We start from the raw sequence: 22,172 nt of genomic DNA, 5'->3' as shown, positions 1-22,172 counted from the left end.
CAATCCTACCAGGAGGGGCAAAGTTTCCCAAACCTCAAAATGCCTACAAATACACCCCTCACCACACCCACAATTCAGTTTTACAAACTTTGCCTCCTATGGAGGTGGTGAAGTAAGTTTGTGCTAGATTTCTACGTTGATATGCGCTTCTCAGCATGTTGAAGCCCGATTCCTCTCAGAGTACAGTGAATCACCTACTGAATACAATGGTCTTCCTAACGGGGATCTATTTCATAGTGTCAGGATTTATTCTGCTTTTCCTAAAAGGCAGAAGAAAGAACAAAAGGAAAAGAAGAGTCTTTGAACCTCAACTGCAGGTTAAGTAATTTTGTATGTGTGGTTAGGCAGATATCAGATACAAATATGTAACAAGGGCGCAACAGGGTTTCAATGTGTACCAAGATATCTGTCTGACAATAATATAGGTTAAGCTAATTAAGCAACTGAGCAACAATAAGGAGTAAGTGCAAAGTGCTTCCTCAATAAACCGAGTACAATATACTAAACTTGGTATGAATGAATATACGTGTAATATGAGTTACATTGTATTAGAAATATGACAAGACTTAAATATTAGATTCCAAATATATTCCCTTCTCATATTTGATTTGCGTACTAACTTAAAGCAGTATCAATTTAAGTGGAAGCTCCCCAGAAGGCTGTTTAATTTTATAAAGAGAGACTTGTTAGGAGATTATTTGCGGAGTGCGATAATGGTAAGAAGTGACTTAAAATCTTACCAAGCTGTAGCATGAGCAAGTCCGTTTAGATAGAAGGAGGTAGTAGCTGCTAGCGAAGTTGTCCGGTACCGGAGAGAGCTTGCAGGGGATTCCGGAATTGCAAGAGAAGTTCCGTTGGCGTGTGTCGTTACAGCCGGCTCGGTTTGAGCAGTGTAACTGTGTCAGGCGTAGCACCAGGTAAGGAGAGTAAATCCTTCACAAGATGAGTTGCAGCACAGAGACAAAATTCCAAGCAACTAACAATAGGTTAGTTGAACATTTATACGATGTGAGTGGGTGGAGTTACAAGAAAGGTGCAAGGACATACACAGCAAAGGTCGATCAAAGAGTTAGGTCAGCTTATAATCATGACACATAGGTTCTCTGTTATCGGTCGTAGAGATTCATCTCCTACCTCCCTTTTCAGATCGACGATATACTCTTATATACCATTACCTCTACTGATTTTCATTTCAGTACTGGTTTGGCTATCTGCTATATGTGGATGGGTGTCTTTTACTTAAGACACTCTCAGCTATGGTTTGGCACTTTATATATAAAGTTATAAATATATGTTTGTACTTATATTTGCCATGATTCAGGTTTATCAGTATATTTGCTTTTTGCAGACTGTCAGTTTTATATCTGGGAAATGCTTTAAATATTAAAAAAAAAAAAATTCTTACCTGAGGTTTTCAAATTGACTCTTTCTATATTGCGGGCTGTATTAGGCTCGCGAGAGTGCAAAATGCTATAATTTATTGTGCGAAAATTACGTTTGACGCAAATTCGTAATTTCCGGCGTCTTAGTTGGCGCCGAGTCTTTTCACAAGGTTGCGTCATCTATGACGCTCGAGTTTTGTTCCGGACGGTTTTGGCGTCAAAAAATGTTTGTCAGTTTGTGGTGCATCATACTTGGCGCCAAACATTTTTTCATTATTTAATACCTCATTCCTTTTGCCTCTGGTCTTTTTTTCTATGTCAGAGGCCTATTCTGTTTGCATTTCTTTCCCATTCCTGAAACTGTCATATAAGGAAATTGATAATTTTGCTTTATATGTTGTTTTTTCTTTTACATACTGCAAGATGTCTCAATCTGATCCTGTCTCAGAATCTACTACTGGAATCCTGCTGCCTGATATCTGTTCTACCAAAGCTAAGTGCATTTTTTGTAAACTTGTGGTAACTGTTCCTCCAGCTGTGGTTTGTAAGAGTTGTCATGATAAACTTTTACATGCAGAGAATGTTTCCATTAGTTGTAGTTCATTACATGTTGCTGGTCCATCAACATCTAATGCTCAGGATATTCCTGTAAATTTAAGAGAATTTATTTCTGATTCCATTCAGAAGGCTTTGTCTGCCATTCCGCCTTCTAATAAACGTAAAAGGTCTTTTAAAACTTCTCATAGAGTTGATGAATTTTCTAATGACCGACAACATACTGATTTATCTATCTCTGATGAGGATCTGTCTGATTCAGAGGATCCTGCCTCAGATATTGACACTGACAAATCCTCTTATTTATTTAAAATGGAGTGAGTATATTCGTTCTTTATTAAAAGAACTGTTGATTGCATTAGATATGGAGGAGACTAGTCCTCTTGATACTAAAACTAGAAAACGTTTAAATTCGGTTTATAAACCTCATGTAGTTATTCCAGAGGTTTTTCCTGATGCTATTTCAGATATGATTTCTAAGGAATGCAATAGACTGGGTACTTATTTTATTCCTTCTTTAAGGTTTAAAAAATTGTATCCTTTGCCTGCAATTAGATTGGAGTTTTGGGAAAAGATCCCCAAAGTTGATGGGGCCATCTCTACTCTTGCTAAACGTACTACTATTCCTACGGAAGATAGTATTTCCTTTAAAGATCCTTTAGATAGGAAGCTTGAATTGTATCTAAGGAAAGCTTATTTATGGTCAGTCCATCTTCTTAGGCCTTCTATTTCTTTGGCTGATGTTGCAGCTGCCTCAACTTTTTGGTTGGAAACTTTAGTGCAACAAGTATCAGATCATAATGTGTATAGCATTGTTAAATTAATTCAACATGCTAACAATTTCATTTGTGATGCCATTTTTTATATCAGAATTGATGTTAGATATGTCTTTAGCTATTTTAGCTAGAAGATCTTTATGGCTTAAATCTTGGAATGCTGATAAGACTTTTAAATCGACATTGCTATCTATTTTTTTCCAAGGTAATAAATTATTTGGTTCTCAGTTGGATTCTATAATTTCAACTGTCACTGGGGGTAAGGGAGCTTTTTTGCCTCAGGATAAAAAATCTAAGGGTAAATTGAAAGCTTCTAACCGTTTTCGTTCCTTTCGACAAAATAATGAACAGAAACCTAGTCCTTCCCCTAAGGAATCTGTCTCCAATTGGAAGCCTTCCTCAATCTGGAATAAATCCAAGCCTTTTAAGAGATCTAAACCAGCCCCCAAGTCTGCATGAAGGTGCGGCCCTCATTCCAGCTCAGCTGGTATGGGGCAGATTAAAATTTTTCAAGGATGTTTGGATAAATTCAGTCCAAAATCATTGGATTCAGAACATTGTCTCTCAGGGGTACAGAATAGGTTTCAGAGTAAGACCGCCTGTGAGAAGTTTCTTTCTCTCACGCATTCCAGTGAACCCAGAGAAAGCGCAGGCTTTCCTGAAGTGTGTTTCAGACCTGGAGTTATCTGGGGTAATCGTGCCAGTTCCTTTTCAAGAACAGGGTCTGGGGTTTTATTCAAATCTGTTCATTGTCCCAAAGAAAGAAAATTCATTCAGACCAGTTCTGGATCTAATAGTCTTGAATCGTTATGTAAGAGTACCAACATTCAAAATGGTAACTATAAGGATTATTCTGCCTTTTGTTCAGCAAGGGCATTATATGTCCACAATAGACTTACAGGATGCCTATCTTCATATTCCGATTCATCCAGATCACTATCAGTTCCTGAGATTCTCTTTTCTAGATGAGCATTACCAATTTGTTGCTCTTCCTTTTAGCCTAGCGACAGTTCAAAGGTTCTTGGTGCCCTACTCTCTGTAATCAGAGAGCGGGGTATTGCAGTGTTTCCTTATTTGGATGATATCTTGATACTTGCTCAGTCTTTACGTTCTGCAGAATCTCACACGAATCAACTAGTGTTGTTTCTTCAAGGACATGGTTGGAGGATCACTTTACCAAAAAGTTATTTGATTCCTCAGTCAAGGGTAACCTTTTTAGGTTTCCAAATAGATTCAGTATCCATGACTTTGTCTCTAATGGACAAGAGACATCTGAAATTGGTTGCAGCCTGTCGGAACCTTCAGTCTCAGACATTCCCTTCAGTAGCTATGTGCATGGAGGTTTTAGGTCTCATGAGTGCAGCATCGGACGTGATCCCCTTTGCTCGTTTTCACATGAGACCTCTTCAGCTTTGTATGCTGAACCAATGGTGCAGGGATTATACAAGGATATCACAATTAATATCCTTAAGTCCCAATGTTCGACTATCTCTGACTTGGTGTTTAGATCACCATCGTATAGTTCAAGGGGCCTCTTTTGTTCGTCCAACCTAGACTGTGATCACAACAGATGCGAGTCTTTCAGGTTGGGGAGCTGTCTGGGGATCTCTGACAGCACAAGGGGTTTGGAAATCTCAAGAGGCGAGGTTACCAATCAATATTTTTTGGAACTCCGTGCAATTCTCAGAGCTCTTCAGTTTTGGCCTCTATTGAAGAGAGAGCCGTTTATTTGTTTTCAGACAGACAATGTCACAACTGTGGTGTATGTCAATCATCAGGGTGGGACTCTCAGTCCTCAGGCTATGAAAGAAGTATCCTGGATACTTGTTTAGGCAGAATCCAGCTCCTGTCTAATTTCTGCGGTCCATATCCCAGGTATAGACAATTGGGAAGCGGATTATCTCAGTCATCAAACTTTACATCTGGTAGAGTGGTCTCTTCACCCAGATGTGTTTTTTCAAATTGTTCAGATGTGGGGGCTTCCAGAAATAGATCTGATGGCATCTCATCTAAACAAGAAACTTCCGAGGTACCTGTCCAGGTCCAGGGATCCTCAGGCGGAAGCAGTGGATGCATTGACACTTCCCTGGAGTTATCAACTTGCCTATATTTTTCCGCCTCTATTTCTTCTTCCAAGAGTGATTTCCAAGATCATCATGGAACAATCTTTGGTACTGCTGGTGGCTCCAGCATGGGCTCACAGGTTTTGGTATGCGGATATTGTTCGGATGTCCAGTTGCGAACCATGGCCACTTCCACTAAGGCCAGACCTTCTATCTCAAGGTCCATTTTTCCATCAGGATCTCAAATCATTAAATTTGAAGGTATGGAATTTGAACGCTTAGTGCTTAGTAATAGAGGTTTCTCTGACTCAGTGATTAATACTATGTTGCAGGCTTGTAAATCTGTTTCTAGAAAGATTTATTATCGAGTTTGGAAGACTTACATTTCATGGTGTTCTTCTCATAAATTCTCTTGGCATTCTTTTAGAATTCCTAGAATTTTACAGTTTCTTCAGGATGGTTTGGATAAGGGTTTGTCTGCAAGTTCCTTGAAAGGACACATCTCTGCTCTTTCTGTTTTATTCCACAGAAAAATTGCTAAACTCCCTGATATTCATTGTTTTGTACAGGCTTTGGTTCGTATCAAGCCTGTCATTAAATCAATCTCTCCTCCTTGGAGTCTTAATTTGGTTTTGATGGCTTTACAGGCTCCTCCGTTTGAGTCTATGCATTCTTTGGACATTAAATTGCTTTCTTGGAAAGTGTTGTTTCTTTTGGCCATCTCTTCTGCTAGAATAGTTTCTGAATTATCTGCTCTTTCTTGTGAGTCTCCTTTTCTGATTTTTCATCAGGATAAGGCAGTTTTGGGGACTTCATTTAAATTCTTACCTAAAGTTGTGAATTCCAACAACATTAGTAGGGAAATTGTTGTCCCTTCTTTGTGTCCCCCATTCTAAGAATTATTTGGAAAGATCTTTATATTCTTTGGATGTGGTGAGAGCTTTGAAGTATTATGTTGAAGCTACTAAAGTTTTCAGGAAGACTTCTAGTCTATGTGTTATCTTTTCTGGTTCTAGGAAAGGTCAGAAGGCTTCTGCCATTTCTTTGGCATCTTGGTTAAAGCTTTTGATTTATTTGATTTTTTATTTATTTGGAGTCGGGTAAATCCCTGCCTCAGAGGATTACAGCTCATTCTACTAGGTCAGTTTCCACTTCCTGGGCTTTTAAGAATGAAGCATCAGTTGATCAGATTTGCAAAGCAGCAACTTGGTCTTCTTTGCATATATTTACTAAATTCTAACATTTTGATGTTTTTTTCTTCTTCAGAAGCAGTTTTTGGTAGAAAAGTTCTTTAGGCAGCTGTTTAAGTTTGATTCTTCTGCTTATAATTTCAGTTTTTTTCTTTTCCATTATAAGAATAAAACTTATGATTTGGGTTGTGGATTAATTTTTTCAGCGGAATTGGCTGTCTTTATTCTTTATCCCTCCCTCTCTAGTGACTCTTGCGTGGAGTTCCACATCTTGGATATTGCTATCCCATACGTCACTAGCTCATTGACTCTTGCCAATTACATGAAAGAAAACATAATTTATGTAAGAATTTACCTGATAAATTAATTTCTTTCATATTGGCAAGAGTCCATGGGGCCCACCCTTTTTATGGTGGTTTATGATTTTTTTTTGTATAAAGCACAATTATTCCAATTCCTTTGTTTATGCTTTTTGCTCTTTTCTTTATCACCCCACTTCTTGGCTATTCATTAAACTGAATTGTGGGTGTGGTGAGGGGTGTATTCACTAGCTCATGGACTCTTGCCAATTTGAAAGAAATGAATTTATCAGGTAAATTCTTATATAAATTATGTTTTTTTCATGCTGTGTTAATGAATTTAACATTAAGTTCTTTTATTTAAAAAAGCCCAAATTAATACATAATGATTTACAGCAGTTTGTATAATAAATGTTTGTAGCAGAACCAAACCATATTTTGAAGCTTGAGGAGGTCTATACAATGCTTGAGGAGGTCTATACAATAATACATTGGTGGGGGTTGTTCTTGTTATCCAATGAGCAACATATTCTTAAATATCAGCCAATTAGAATCCTGTGATTACCTATTGGTTTATAATTAACTGTAGAGCCTAGATTAAAGGGACACTGAACTCAATTTTTTTATTTTGTGATTCAGATAGAGCATGCAATTTTAAGCAACTTTCTAATTTACTCCTATTATCAAATTTTCTTTATTCTCTTGCTATCTTTATTTGAAAAAGGAGGCATCTAAGCTTTTTTTTTTGGGTTCAGGACTGTGGACAGCACTTTTTTATTGGGGGATGATTTTATTCACCAATCGGCAAGAACAACCCAGGTTGTTTACCAAAAATGGGCCGGCATCTAAACTTACATTCTTGCATTTCAAATAAAGATACCAAGAGAATGAAGAAAATTTGATAATAGGAGTAAATCAAAAAGTTGCTTAAAATTGCATGCTCTATCTGAATCACAAATGAAAAACATTGGGTTCAGTGTCCCTTTAACCATTTTCATTTAATATGAGTCTGAAGCTGCTATTTGCTCCAGTAATTAATATCACTCAGCTTATGGCCCTGTTGTATCAGTCTCATCACATATACTGATCTAATCATAAATATCTTGTGATCTGCATATTATTTTATTTCTAATGAGGTTATTTTATAATACATTTCTTATTTCTATTAGCTGTACCTGTTTATCATCAGAACGTTTATCCCACTGATCTGTGACTGATTCTTGTTGTTAGTAAAGACATTAGTAAGTGTATTCTGCACCTTCAGCTGCTGCTGTTTATGTCACATGATCACAGACTTAAAGGGACAGTGTCATGTAATTTTAATTTTCACTTGAACAAGAAACCCTAAATCTTTTTCATTATTTAAATAGAACATATAATTTAACAACTTTCCAACTGACTTCTATTATGATATTTGCTTAATTCTCTAGGTATCCTTTATTGAAGCAGCAGCAATGCACTACTGGGAGCTAGCTGAGCACATAAGGTGAGCCAATGACAAGAGGCTTGTATGTGCCATCAATCAGCAGCTAGTGCACCATAGTGCATTATATGCTTTGTCACAAAGGTCCCCAAGGGAATAAAGCAGATTTGATAATAGAAGGAAATTGTATTGTTGTTTAAATTTGAATCATAAAAGTGTAATTGTGACTTTGCTGTCCCTTTAATGTGTTTCTAATGACTTGTTATACCGGTGTATAAAATAATATAAAGTGTATGGGAAATTTCACCTTTTAATCACACAACGGACTGTATCATCAAACTAAAAAAAAACAAAATTTTTTTAATTGCATTTTTCTGCAAACAGTTCTCTACATTGTTAGCATGTTAGATAATATTGGGTCTGCACCTATTCTATGCATTTCAATCTGGAGTGATTAATAGGAAGTTAGGCACCCTCACCTCAAGCAGCTGGGCAGGAAGATAATAGGGAAGGGGCTGCTAGATCTTGTTGCTCAATAGCTAAAGTCTGTTCTGTGTACACAGATTAATTTAAGTCTGCTAAGCTTGCATAACTTTGCTGCAACACAAGTGGACAGTTCCACCTACTGGCTATTTTAATTAGTGCACTGCTTTTCAATGCTTTTCAATAGCATTCACATGACTGAAAAAAAGCTTGTTATTCTGAAACGGCACAAATTGAACCGGCGTAAACAGAGTGCCACCTATATACATAATGTGTACATACACACACCCACAAACATTCTGTATGGATTTATGACTTTTAAGTCCAAGAGCATTGCTAATCTGGGCTAAAAAAATATGGTTTATGTGTTATGTGCTTGCATGTAAGTGGGTGTATGCATGGTGTGCTTGCATATAAGTGTGTAAGTGGGTGTATGCATGGTGTGCTTGCATATAAGTGTGTAAGTGGGTGTATGCATGGTGTGTTTGCATATAAGTGTGTAAGTGGGTGTATGCATGGTGTGCTTGCATATAAGTGTGTAAGTGGGTGTATGCATGGTGTGCTTGCATATAAGTGTGTAAGTGGGTGTATGCATGGTGTGCTTGCATATAAGTGTGTAAGTGGGTGTATGCATGGTGTGCTTGGATATGAGTGTGTAAGTGAGTGTATGTGTGATGTGCGTGCATAATAGTGTTGTGTGTATGTGTGATATGCGCGCATAATGGTGTAAGTGGGTGTATGTGTGATGTGCGTGCATAATGGTGTGGGTGTATGTGTGATGTGCGTGCATTATAGTATAAGTGGGTGTATGTGTGATGTGCGTGCATTATGGTATAAGTGGGTGTATGTGTGATGTGTGTGCATAATGGTGTTGTGTGTATGTGTGATATGCGCGCATAATGGTGTGGGTGTATGTGTGATGTGCATGCATTATGGTATAAGTGTGTGCATGTGTGATGTGTGTGCATAATGGTGTTGTGTGTATGTGTGATATGCGTGCATAATGGTGTAAGTGGGTGTATGTGTGATGTGCGTGCATAATGGTGTGTGTATGTTGGGTCTGCAAGTGTATTTCTGTAGTGCTGGATGTCACACATTGAGGTGAATTTACCATCCCTAAAGGCAGACAGGTTTACTAGCAGGGAAAGATTTAACATGGCACAAGAGGATTCTTGTGCAATGCCGTCCCCTGCTCTGTTGGGCTAGAGCACAGCATGTCAATCACCCCAAACAAGCTGTGTTAAATAAGAAACTGGGGGGGGGGAGGGGGGCTGCTTTTCCTTAAAATGCCTGGGCCTATTTTTGGTCCCAGTCCGGCCCTGAGATTGACATTAAGTTATTATCTTAGAAGGTTCTTTTTCTTTTTGCTATTGCTTCTGCACGCAGGGTCTCTGACATTGCTGCGCTGCTATGTGATCCTCCTTATCTGGTGTTCCATGCCGATAAGGCTGCTCTACAAACTAAGGTTGATTTTTTTCCTAAGGTTGTGTCAAATCGCAACATTAATCAGGAAATCGTAGTGCCTTCCTTATGTCCTAATCATTCTTCGTTGAAGGAATGTTTACTGCGTAATCTGGATGTGGTCCGTGCCTTTAAATTCTATCTTTGGGCTACGAAGAATTTAGGACAAACTCGTTCTCTGTTTGTTATCTATGCTGGGAAGCGTACAGGTCAGAGGGTCTCTGCGGCTTCCTTATCTTTTTGGTTGAGGAATATCATCCGCTTAGCATATGAGACAGCGGGACACAAGCCTCCTCAGAGGATTACGGCTCATTCTATGAGAGAGGTGGCTTCCTCTTGGGCCAAAAATGAGGCCTCTATGGATCAGATTTGTAAGGAGGCTACCTGGTCCTCCTTACATACTTTTTTTAAATTCTACAAGTTTGATGTTTTTGCTTCTGCTGAAGCGGCCTTTGGGAGAAAGGTTTTGCCGGCTGTGGTGCCCTCAGTTTAGGGGCCGCCTCTCTTTTTACTCAAGGGAAAGGGATTGGTTAAGAACACCAATAGAAATGTTAATTTATATATCTGTTACACACACAGTTAACACTAAGGTTTCATTTGCTTATACAAGGTTAGAAGATTTCTATTGGTGTTCTTAACCAATCCCTTTCCCTCTACATAATGGTACATAGCCCGTGAACATAAACCATTTTGCTATCATATAGTCCTTGTTTTTAATGTTCCGTTATTAATTTTGAGGGTTTCTATGGGAGTCCAAAAACACTTAGACATATGTCATATATCGTTAAACATCTATTTTCCTAATACACACACATATATATATATATATATATATATATATATATATATATATATATATATATATATATATATATATATATATATATATATATATATAAGGTTAGTGAGCATCTATTGGTTATCATAACCACTTTCCTACGCATACTGAATGCTTGAGTGCAGTTAATAATTCATGACATAGGTTATGATAGATTTATCATGATCTACTTTCATATACACATTTTATATACACAGCGCAACTTTGCACATTTTTCTTTTATTATTTTTAACTTTGCACATCTTTTTTATAGTTATATATTATTTATCTTTTTTCCGTCACATTTTTAAACATTACATTACTTAACAATATTAATATAGACTATTGCATCTGTCATAATATATATTAATATATAACATTTGCAATACGATAACTTGAACATCAGTTTATTTATTTTTCTTTATTACGAAATGAGAACCTATCAGAATTCATCATTGAATGTGTCAGTCATGATTGGATTAGATATACCACACCTCTTTTGGGTTTATTTTCATGAATTATTCATTCAATGGACGAAAAATCAATTATGGTCTGAAGATTCGTCTCTTCTGTATCAATTTAGCGATACTGCAATTATGACGTTTCTTAATCGGCATATGTTATCTAGTTATTTCCAATAGGAATATTGAATTTTATTATTTTTGGATCTACCTTTAAATATTATTGTTAGTTACACAATATATTATTCAAGTGCTGTTGTTACAAATATATCAACTCTGGTGTGTTGTGATATAGGCATATGAATCGCTGTTTTAGGATCTATATACAATCATTATCGTGAGTTAATACGATGTATCATTTAAGTGCTTATGTTACAAATATATCAACTTCCGTGTGTTGTGATATAGGCATCACTTTAAAATAATCATATGAATTACTATTAAGTATCAAACAGAATTATGTATTATATATTACTTAGTTGTCATTTGTACATTTTATTAGGTGTTGTATTGTATATGTTCATCAAAGCAGATTGATCATCACCTGCCAAAGAGGGGTGTAGTTCTGTTAGCCATTGGTTAGAATTCGTTCAAAAGGAGACACAGGTTTAGCAATCAGTATTACTAGCCTGAGGAAACGGCGTGGTGAGCGCTGAGAAACGCGTAGCGGGTGTTACTGATTTTTATACCATATTTGTTATTTTATATGTTGTGATTTTACCAGTATATAAAGCTTTTTTAATTATATACCTGGAGTCTCCTTTCATTATATCTGCTGCTTACATCAACCACTGGAGGAAACACATATTGATTGATCCATATGTGCACTGGGACACAGTAATATACCCAGTATGCAATTCTAGCACTGTTGTGTGCGCTCTTAAATGTGAGTATCCATTTGTGATCTGCTTAAAGGATTTACATATCTGACTGACCTGCACTAGGAGTCACCCTCTTCTCTCTATATTTATTCCAGATTGCTGTATCTACTTATCTCAGGAGGAGCTGCCCGTATTTGTGCACAGTGAACTGGGACACTGTTGAATTCCCAGTTTGTTTTCCTTGGCATTATCTTTGCCGCCATATTCGGAGTATTATTTCACTATCAGCTGTTTGTGATCACTATACATTATTGGCTACACTAGGAGGTGCCCTTTTTTCTTTTTATATAGAGCACCATAGTGCATTATATGCTTTGTCACAAATGTCCCCAAGGGAATAAAGCAGATTTGATAATAGTCTGTTATTGGCTGATAGCTAAACAACAAAAAGTAATGGTGCACATCCAACCACTTAAGTCCACTCTTTCATGGCATATTTGTATATGCTTCTGTCTGCCAAATATACTTACATAGCTTCTAATAAGATTGGGATAAACAGCTCGCAATATTGGCTTATATTTGAGCTGCAAAAACAAATATACTTCTATCTGCTAAATATACTTACATAGTTCAAATAAAATTGGGATTAACATCTCGCAACAATATTGACTTATATTTATGCTGCAAAAAAATTTTGCTGTAAAAAATGCCTTTAAATGAAATGGGATCTTAGTCACACAATATGATCATATTCTGCTAAGCCAGTCACCACTTACAAGGTGTCCCATATTAGACTGGTCCTACACTAACCAGTTTCCACACTGCAGCAAGTCATGTCTACACAGTGTGAAGCTTTCTAGCTTATTAAGTATATTTATCTGGAACACACCTGGGCTGATAGCTGTCACATGGTACAGGTACAGAACTACATTTATCAGAAAACAATCTATTGCTCTTTTTAAATTCATAGTAAGTTTTATTGCATTGTATTTTTATTATTCATCTGTTTTGTAATTCTATATTTTATGGTCCTTCTGTTTAAATGGACTGAATTTGCCAAAAGAACATATCTAATTATATTATCACTCTATGTAAACACAAATTCTTTATTTTCTTAACTCTATACAAGAAAACAATTGAAATTAACATTTTAGTGCCTATGTCTCCTACATCCCATTGCATTGTGATTTACGACAACTCTGTATTGACCACGAGAAGTTAAAGGACTGGGGGTGGAGCACATGACAAAATGTCTGACAGTGAGAATTAGTAGGAAGTACAATACCAATACTGCAGTATACAATTTAACATATTTAAACAACTGATATTGAACATTTCTTTCAGGAGAAAATATTGTTTAATATAAGTGATAAAAATAAAGATTGTAATATATTTGTAAAATTATGATAGGGCCCCACTTAAATAGATTTTCTTCCATTATGTTGTATAGATCTGATTTATATTTAAAGGGACATTAAACACTAAATACATGCTAGATAGAATGATACATTCAAAGAAAAGATTAGTCCATGACTAACATGTAGATGTATTTTTTAAAGTTTCATTAGTTGTTTAATAAGTGACAAAATAAGTGTAAAGTTTTAGTGTCTATAAAACACTGGGAGCTGCCATGTTGTAACTTGTGTTACCTTCTCTGCTGTGGCCAATTAGGGGCAGTTATACATAGGTCATTAGAGTGTGCAGCCAATGGTTGTGCTGGATTTAACAGTATTCTGCACTTCCATTTCTAACAGGAACTGAAAAGCTCACAATTTCAGAATGGAATTACAGGCAAATAGGAAAAAATAAATAATGAAAGTATATTGCAGAGTTGTTTTATATATACAATTTATCATTTTATATTACCATCTCAAAGTGTTTAATGTCCCTTTAAGGGGCAATTATAACACTTAGAGCTAACTGTACTAAATGCTTGTGCTGAATTAATAGCACATATGTAATAACCTTAACAGCTGATCTGTATCACATGAATTGTTATGTGTGCCTTTATTATACCATACGTACAGTTAATCAGAACCATTATTTATTATTATCTGTCTAAACCATTTAATATACTTTTTACAGACACGGCCAGAGCACTGAGAGATATCAGGTATTGATGTAACTGGAGTGAATAAGGGAACCTTCTTCCTGAGCACAGACATTGGAGCCTGTTATCAGCATGAACTCACATGTGTTAGGTGAGAAAAATAGATATTATGCTGACTTTAATTACTGGCAAAATAGAATAGATCACTCATTAAACAAATATAAACTATTATATTTATATCTGCATCTTTAAGAGCATTTGTGTCAGTGACGTTATAAAGAAGGAGCAACCCCCATTGGGCTGAGGAGGAGGGAAAAATACTACTCCCCCTCTGTCCTTTTAGACAGATCATGTCTAACAAGTGCCTAACCTCACCCCTGACCTGGTTCATTACTCAGAGCACCGGCAACTCCATCTTCCTCTGCCCTGACCTCGCTCATGGAACACCCATAACTACACTTATGCCTACCTTGTTCCCATGTGTGAGACACCCACAACTCCCCCAGTGTTCCCCACCCCAGAACCACCACTGATTTGTGTGTTTAATTTTACAGTGAGTATTGTTAAACTAATAAAGTTTTTGGCTGTTTATATAAATTGAACAACCACAGATGGAAGATAAAGATTATCATAAGGTCACTGATTCTTACCCTCTCAAAACATCTCACACTGATGATTAGTCTGTGATGATTAAGACATCATGTTCTCACCCAACTGGTTAAAGGGACATTCAAGTCCAAAAAAAACTTTCATGATTTAAACATGGCATGCAATTTTAAACAACTTCCCAATTTACTTTTATCACCAATTTTGCTTTGTTCTCTTGGTATTTTTAGTTGAAAGCTAAACCTAGGAGGTTCATATGCTAATTTCTTAGACCTTGAAGACTGCCTCTAATCTGAATACATTTTGACCACTAGAGGGCATTAGTTCACATGTTTCATATAGATAACATTGAGCTCATGCACGTAAAGTGACCTAGGAGTGAGCACTGATTGGCTAAACTGCATGTCCGTCAAAAGAACTGAAATAAGGGGGCAGTCAGCAGAGGCTTAGATACAAGATAATTACAGAGGTAAAACATGTATTATTATAACTGTGTTGGATATGCAAAACTGGGGAATGGGTAATAAAGGGATTATCTTTCTTTTTAAACAACAAAAATTCTGGTGTTGACTGTCCCTGTAAGCATGAACCTGGCAGGGCTGTATGTACATTTGCTTGTGCAATGTTAAATGAGGATGGTGGATGCCACCTATCTTGCCCAGAATACAGATGTACTTGTTCCCTGGCTGAGAACATTATCCACCTGCACCTTGTTTAATGCAGCCCTATAACTTGTTTTCATCAGTAATCAGTCATTTAGGTTACTATGATGTAGCAATGTTTACAATCTATGTCATGCTTTTTTAATTTGTGATTTACAGGTAAATAACTTTAAAAATAAAAAACAGAAGACATTTTTGAGTGTTAAAAAAAATGTTTTTTTATTAAGATGGATTATATTATAAAGAATAAACAGTCTAATTTTTCTTTATTCCATTTCTTTTTATGTAGACAAACACCTGAATAGTTCATATCCATCCTTCCCTACAGGAAACATCAGAATGATACCGCAAACTCCAATAGTCTTAGACACTGACTATTCACAAACATTGAGGAAATCACAGCCGATATTTAAAGGAGATGTTGAATTGGCAGGAACTGGAAAGCAATTATTATGTACAGAGAGTAATTTAGTCATTAAACAAGAGGACAACATTTATGCCTTATCTAGTGAATTTATTATCCCTGAGGCTAAACCACACACATTTACTGAGTTTTCAAAACATATTAAAGAAGGGAAAAGTCTACAGTCCAGCAAAATGATTCATACAAAGGAGAAACCTTTTAAATCTATAGAACACCACAAAAGTCACACAGGTGAGAAGCCACACACATGTACTGAGTGCAGCAAATGTTTTACACAAATGAATCATCTGAATACTCATAAAAAGATTCACACAAGAGAAAAGCTTTTCACATGTACAGAGTGTAGTAAAAGTTTTACACAAATGAGTAGTCTGAAAACTCATGAAAGGAGTCACACAGGGGAAAAGCCTTTCACGTGTACAGAGTGTGGAAAAAGTTTTACACATATGAGTAATCTGAAAACTCATGAAAGGAGTCACACAGGGGAAAAGCCTTTCACGTGTACAGAGTGTGGAAAAAGTTTTATACAAAAGAGTGATCTGAAAACTCATGAAAGGATTCACACAGGGGTAAAGCCTTTCACATGTACAGAGTGTGGAAAAAGTTTTCCACGAATGGATGGTCTGAAAAAGCATGAAAGGAGTCACACAGGAGAAAAGCCTTTCACATGTACAGAGTGTGGAAAATGTTTTACACAAAAGAGTAAACTGAAAACTCATCAAAGAAGTCACACAGGGGTAAAGCCTTTCACATGTACAGAGTGTGGAAAAAGTTTTACAAAAAAGAGTAATCTGAAAACTCATGAAAGGATTCACACAGGAGAAAAACCTTTCATATGTACAGAGTGTGGAAAAGGATTTACAGAAAAGAGTCATCTGAAAAGTCATGAAAGGATTCACACAGGAGAAAAGCCTTTCAGATGTACAGAGTGTGGAAAATATTTTACACAAAAGAGTAAACTGAAAATACATGAAAGAATTCACACAGGAGAAAAGCCTTTCACATGTACAGAGTGTGGAAAAAGGTTTACACATATGTGTAATCTGAAAACTCATGAAAGGATTCACAAGGGAAGAAACCTTTCACATGTTTAGAAAGTGAAATAAAGTTTTTTTTAATTAAAATCTGGTATCACTAAACACCAAATATTTACACACAAATAAACTTTTATATACACTGTGTACAACCTTTTTACAATTTTCCTAAAGAGGACAAATTCTCTAAATAAAAGCATAAAAAACGGATGATATTTTAAATATTACTTTCTAAATCCCAGTTTTACTAAGGGTTGATAGCCCGAAACGTAGTCTTGTATTTTGTACCTGCTCCTGGTGAAAAGGAATAAAGAAAGTTTGAAATAATTGGCTGTGCTGCCTTTCTCTGGCACTTTTGAGGTATTACAAGGTATGCAGTAACTTTTTTTGGCGTGCACAACCTGACGGCTTGAGTGCTGGATTTCATTTGACATTAAATCCCAGTTATAAAAGCCCCAGATTGGAAGTGCTCTCCTGCTATCCTTTGTTCTTCTATATATGTGCACCTCAGTTTCTCTCATATAAATGTGATAGAATCCAAACACCACACAGGAATATACAAATCTGTCCTCATACTGACCAGTTTACGCAACCATTCACCACCAAAGCACCCCCAGTGTTGTTTATTAATATGCCAGTGTTAGGAGATGTACGTTTGATTTACATAGGGGATAAATTAATTACATTTACAGAATAAAAGAGTCTTTATATGAATAGAGGTTTAGAGAATTATATAAACAAGAACATTAGTCTCAAATGATTGACATCTGGGAGATATTAATGTGCACATCATGTGGATAAACCTTTTCTTATAGCAATAGATGCTTAGCATTGTATGTTACATACCAGAGGAATTACTGAGGGAAACTGATTTTATTTAATGAGACACAATATCAGTAACCGGTACATAAGTGATCATAATCAGTTTAATTTAAATGGCTTCTATAACCTACATGTATACTGGGTATGTAATATGTGTGTCATGTGATCATAATCAGTTTAATTTAAATGGCTACTATAACCTACATGTATACTGGGTATGTAATATGTATGTCATGTTCTGTAACTTGATATTATGTCTGTTAGATGTTTTCATGTTAGTTAGAAGCCACAAGAACTGATAATAGCACATACTGTATATATAAAGGGAACATTATATGTCTGATAAATCCCTTTGTATCAAGAGCACAAGTGTTAGGTATATTTATACCATTGTGTGCATATATCATGTAATGCTGCTGTTTACTATATAATGATATACAATGTTTTTTCATGCAAATAAAAAGTGATTGTAATCCAGACCAGTATTTTGTGTTTTTTGCATAATTAAAAACACATCACAGAATAATTAGGAATACATCATCAAAAACAAAAGCTAAATCTGATGGTGAAAGTTAAATGCTGATAACTCAGATAGAGCAGCAATTTAACCCAACTTTCCAATGTACTTCTGTTATCTAATTTTCTTTTTTCTTTTGGTATCTTTTGTTATAGAGTAAACCTAGGAGGCTGATATTATATGAGCTTAGGGGCGTGCACGTGTATTTAGCACTCTGTGCAGCAGTGTTTGTAACTATGTATAATATTGCTATAAATGTTCTTGCAAACTCTGCTGTCTGAAGATATGTGCACACTCCTGAGTTAACCTAGGGTTACTCTTTAACAAAGGATACTAAGCAAACTAAGCACAAATTATAATATAAACTAGTACTAAAGCCTGTGTACACGGGCCATTTTTTGCAGTACAGCGGTCCCACCCCTTGCTCTCTCCCCCCTCTCTTTTGCTCTCTCTTCCCCCCTCTCTTTTGCTTTCTCTCTCTCCCCCCCCTTTGTCTCTCTCTCCCCCCTTTGTCTCTCCCCCCCCCTCTTTGGCTCTCCCCCCTCTTTTGCTCTCTCCCCCCCCTCTTTTGCCCTCTCTCCCCCCCTCTTTTGCTCTCTCTCCCCCCTCTTTTGTTCTCTCCCCCCTCTTTGGCTCTCTCCCCCCCCTCTTTGGCTCTCCCCCCCCCTCTTTGGCTCTGCCCCCCCCCTCTTTGGCTCTCTCTCCCCCTCTTTGTCTCTCTCCCCTCTTTTGCTCTCCTCTTCAGCTCTCTTTCCTCTTTGGCTCTCTCTCTCCCCCCTCTTTGGCTCTCCCCCCTCTTTAGCTCTCTCCCCCCCCTTTGGCTCTCTCCCCCCTCTTTGGCTCTCTCGCCCCCTCTTTGGCTCTCTCTCCCCCCTCTTTGGCTCTCTCTCCCCCCTCTTTGGCTCTCTCTCTCCCCCCCCTCTTTGGCTCCCCCCCCTCTTTGGCTCTCTCCCCCCCTCTTTGGCTCTCTCTCCCCCCTCTTTGGCTCTCTCTCCCCCCTCTTTGGCTCTCTCTCCCCCCTCTTTGGCTCTCTCTCCCCCCTCTTTGGCTCTCTCTCCTCTTTGGCTCTCTCTCCTCTTTGGCTCTCTCTCCTCTTTGGCTCTCTTTCCTCTTTGGCTCTCTCTCTCCCCCCTCTTTGGCCCTTCTCCCCCCCTCTTTGGCCCTTCTCCCCCCCTCTCCTGCTCCCTCTCTAGCTCTGTCTTCACATTGCGGGACCCCGCCCGGCCACGCCCCATCGCGGCGACACCCGTCCGGCCACGCCCCTCACGACGCCCGGCCACGCCCCCATCGCAACGCTCCCATCGGCCACAAACAGCTGTGAGGTCTGGGGAGTGCGTGGCCGCTTCTCACGTGGCAGACCTCACAGCTGTTGAGTAGCTCGCGCTCCATATCTCTTGCCACAGGCTGTTTCAATCAGCTTACCTTGCACTCCCCAGACCTCACAGCTGTTTGTGTACCTCGCGCTCCCTATCTCACAGCTGCTAAGCCGAAAATGATTAAGGCCAGGTGTGTTTGTCCGCGCGCAGTCTCTACAGCGCATGACGGCTTCAGACACTTGGCCTTTTATAATATAGGATAAAATGTGAAGTTCTTTGAAACCTAATTTTCTATCCAATCCATTTAAGTTTAATTTCTCCTCCCATTTTTTGGAAAGCGGAGGAGAATGCAATTACGAATAAAAGGAGGCATGAGGAGGTCTTTTTAACCAATCTTGAGAAAGGCTGTCAACAACTGAAACGCGTAGATAAATCAGTTACCTTTGCATTAAGAATGCCAACAAACAGAGCGCTCTGTATCAATCTTGGAATTCCTCAAGAGGTCTCTTTGTCTGCAAGTAAGTGCCAAGGAGTTTGCTACCACACGTCACCAGGATCTATTAACATTTGCATCATTATATCAAAGCAGCAAGTTCTGTTCTAAAAGGATTGAGATTGTTTTCTGAAAAACAGAAAAAAAAATCTCCATTCTTCGACACCTGATAATCCATCTTCCAGATTGGCTGGCTGAACAACTCACCATGTGACCCGGAACTCAATGAGCGGAATACAGGGTATACGCTACAACGCTAAACCTGCATGAAACAAGGGCTCAACGGTGGGTCGAGACGTGGTGTTTTTTGTGGATAAAAAAGTTTTGGTAAGACTGGACTTAATACATCATCTGCATCCTGGGTGAGTGGTGGCTTTCAAACAAGTGTATATTATTGGCACGTAAACTGCAACATATTTTCAACCTCATACCTCTATAAGAAAGTATATCAGGATTGTTTGCTTCACATTCATTGGTTATTGTGGACATATTGACTACAAATAATATTAATATTAATTTTATATTTTTACTCTGCACCGCATCATATTTTTTTGGAACAGGTTAACTAGAATCATTGACATTATATATATTTTTTACATTTTGTTTTTTAATTCTAAACATGTTTTATAACCGGTGGTCATTTTGTATGTTTATTCTATACATTTTACATGTTTTTATGTTTATTAAACTGTTAATTATTTTTTTTTTTTTATCAATTTCATATCTTTGCATTTGCAATTCATTCACTGCTGTTTAAACCTCTTCTTCTTTTTTCTATCTTTATTTAGAACCCATAATGAAAACAAACAATAGAGATAGAGTTAACAAAGCTGTAAATATTAAAGACAAAGCTGTAAATATTGCTTACAGGAAACAATATCCTTTATACATTTAAAAGGTCAATAAACATAAGTAACATTTGAAAGTGATCTGTGTCATAAAATAAAATCTACTTTGTCAAAATTATGCTGGTCTTAATAACTCTATGGTTCGGTAGCTGGGCTTTTTTTTTCTTCTTTTTTTAACTAAAATCACTAGATTATGCTACAAAAAACTTTTCAAGTTCCTATCCGAACAGGCCCCGACGGGCCAAAGTAAAACCCAGATCGGGCAACAACAAAAAAAAAAAAAAGAGAAGGAAAAAAAAAAAAAGGGGGAACCCCAGAAAATACAGTACAGTGACTAATAATACAATAATGACATAGAAATAACGTCACTCGCTATTTAATGTTGAAGCCGTTTAATGTTTCCCCGCCCCCTGCAAGTGATCCGCTTGCTTGCGGTATGTCTGGGCATCACTCCCTTTTGCCTCCGGTTGAATTATCGATCCATATGCAGAAAGAGCGTCCCACTCGCTTGTGCTACTAGTCCCTTCCGGTCATGGCGAGTTTCTTGTGTTGCTTTAGGTTTCCTCCGGCAGCTGCACGCCAACACTTCAGTGGTACAAAGGGTCCCCACTGTTATAGTGATTCCTCTATTCACTACATATAAACTGTAATAAACAAACAGCAGAGAACAGTCCTATGGATTAAAGTGCCAGTCAACATTCAAATTAATGTTACATAATTCTGCACAATTTACAGAATTATGTCACATTAACCTAGCGACACCTGCAAAAGAAAAAAGATTTTAAAGTTTTAACCCCCCAAACTCGTTCTTTCCTTACTTTCCTCTTTGCCTCTTCTACTGTTTTCAAAAATTTATCACACGCACACTGTCTAATCACAGTGAAATCAGTTGTCCTATTCAACTACATGCAGCGCACTCCTGCACTGGGGTAAAGCAGCCGACAGCCTTACCCAGCATGGGTATACGCTACATGTAGTTCAACTGTACGACCTGATGCACTGTGATCAGACAGCACACCTGTGACGTTGACGAAACCAGAAGAGTATAAAAGGCTGGTGAGGAAGGTAAAGAAAATACGGGTTTGAACGTTGACTGGAACTTTAAGACTGCTTTATTAGAAAGATGCAGCATTATCGTGACCACTTATTGTGACTTCGTCAGAGACGTCTGACAAAGTGCATGATGTGCTAAATGCATAAGAATGGACCTGATAATGCTGCCTTCAGTCTAACAAAGTATTATAAATAAAACTATTTATTGAAGAATAAGGTTGTACTTATTTTTGTATAAAAACATAGTGAAAAAAATCTCTAGTGGGTTATAAGAATACTATGAAGTTCCCAAGAGCTAATACAGAGATATGGACCACTTCTGTACAACAGATAACTGTTCCTATGTCCAGCATGTGACAGTGGCGGCTGGTGACTTTTAAAGATGGGGGAGCACTAGCCCCGCCCCTCAGATGGCTCAGCCCATTTTATTGTGTGTATAGTTTTTATTATATGCAAAATAATTTCTATATGTTAAAATCTTTAGTAAAAATGTTAAATAGTAAACACCTTATCTCATTCTAAAGGCTTTCTCATAACCATATGTGTTTCTACAGGTCCCTAAGGTTAATAAAGTGCAGTCATTAACAAAAATATTAGAGAAAGAAGCTTATGTAGC

General features: G+C 37.5%; 1 protein-coding gene across 1 annotated transcript in view; it reads left to right on the top strand.

Annotated features, from left to right (window-relative positions):
• Positions 1-16,834, top strand: part of LOC128659209 (gastrula zinc finger protein XlCGF52.1-like) — a 42,904-nt gene extending 26,070 nt beyond the window's left edge. The window contains exons 3-4 of the mRNA XM_053712888.1: positions 13,817-13,932; positions 15,339-16,834. Coding sequence (XP_053568863.1) covers positions 13,914-13,932; positions 15,339-16,567 — 1,248 coding nt within the window. The 5' untranslated portion in view covers positions 13,817-13,913 and the 3' untranslated portion in view covers positions 16,568-16,834. The remainder of the gene's footprint in view (positions 1-13,816; positions 13,933-15,338) is intronic.
• Positions 16,835-22,172: the final 5,338 nt, after the last annotated feature.

Source organism: Bombina bombina, chromosome 5 (assembly GCF_027579735.1).
Source record: "Bombina bombina isolate aBomBom1 chromosome 5, aBomBom1.pri, whole genome shotgun sequence".
In the NCBI taxonomy this organism is placed as follows: Eukaryota; Metazoa; Chordata; class Amphibia; order Anura; family Bombinatoridae; genus Bombina; species Bombina bombina.
The sequence above is the reverse complement of the archived record's forward strand: the minus strand, read 5'-3'. Positions and strand labels throughout refer to the sequence as shown.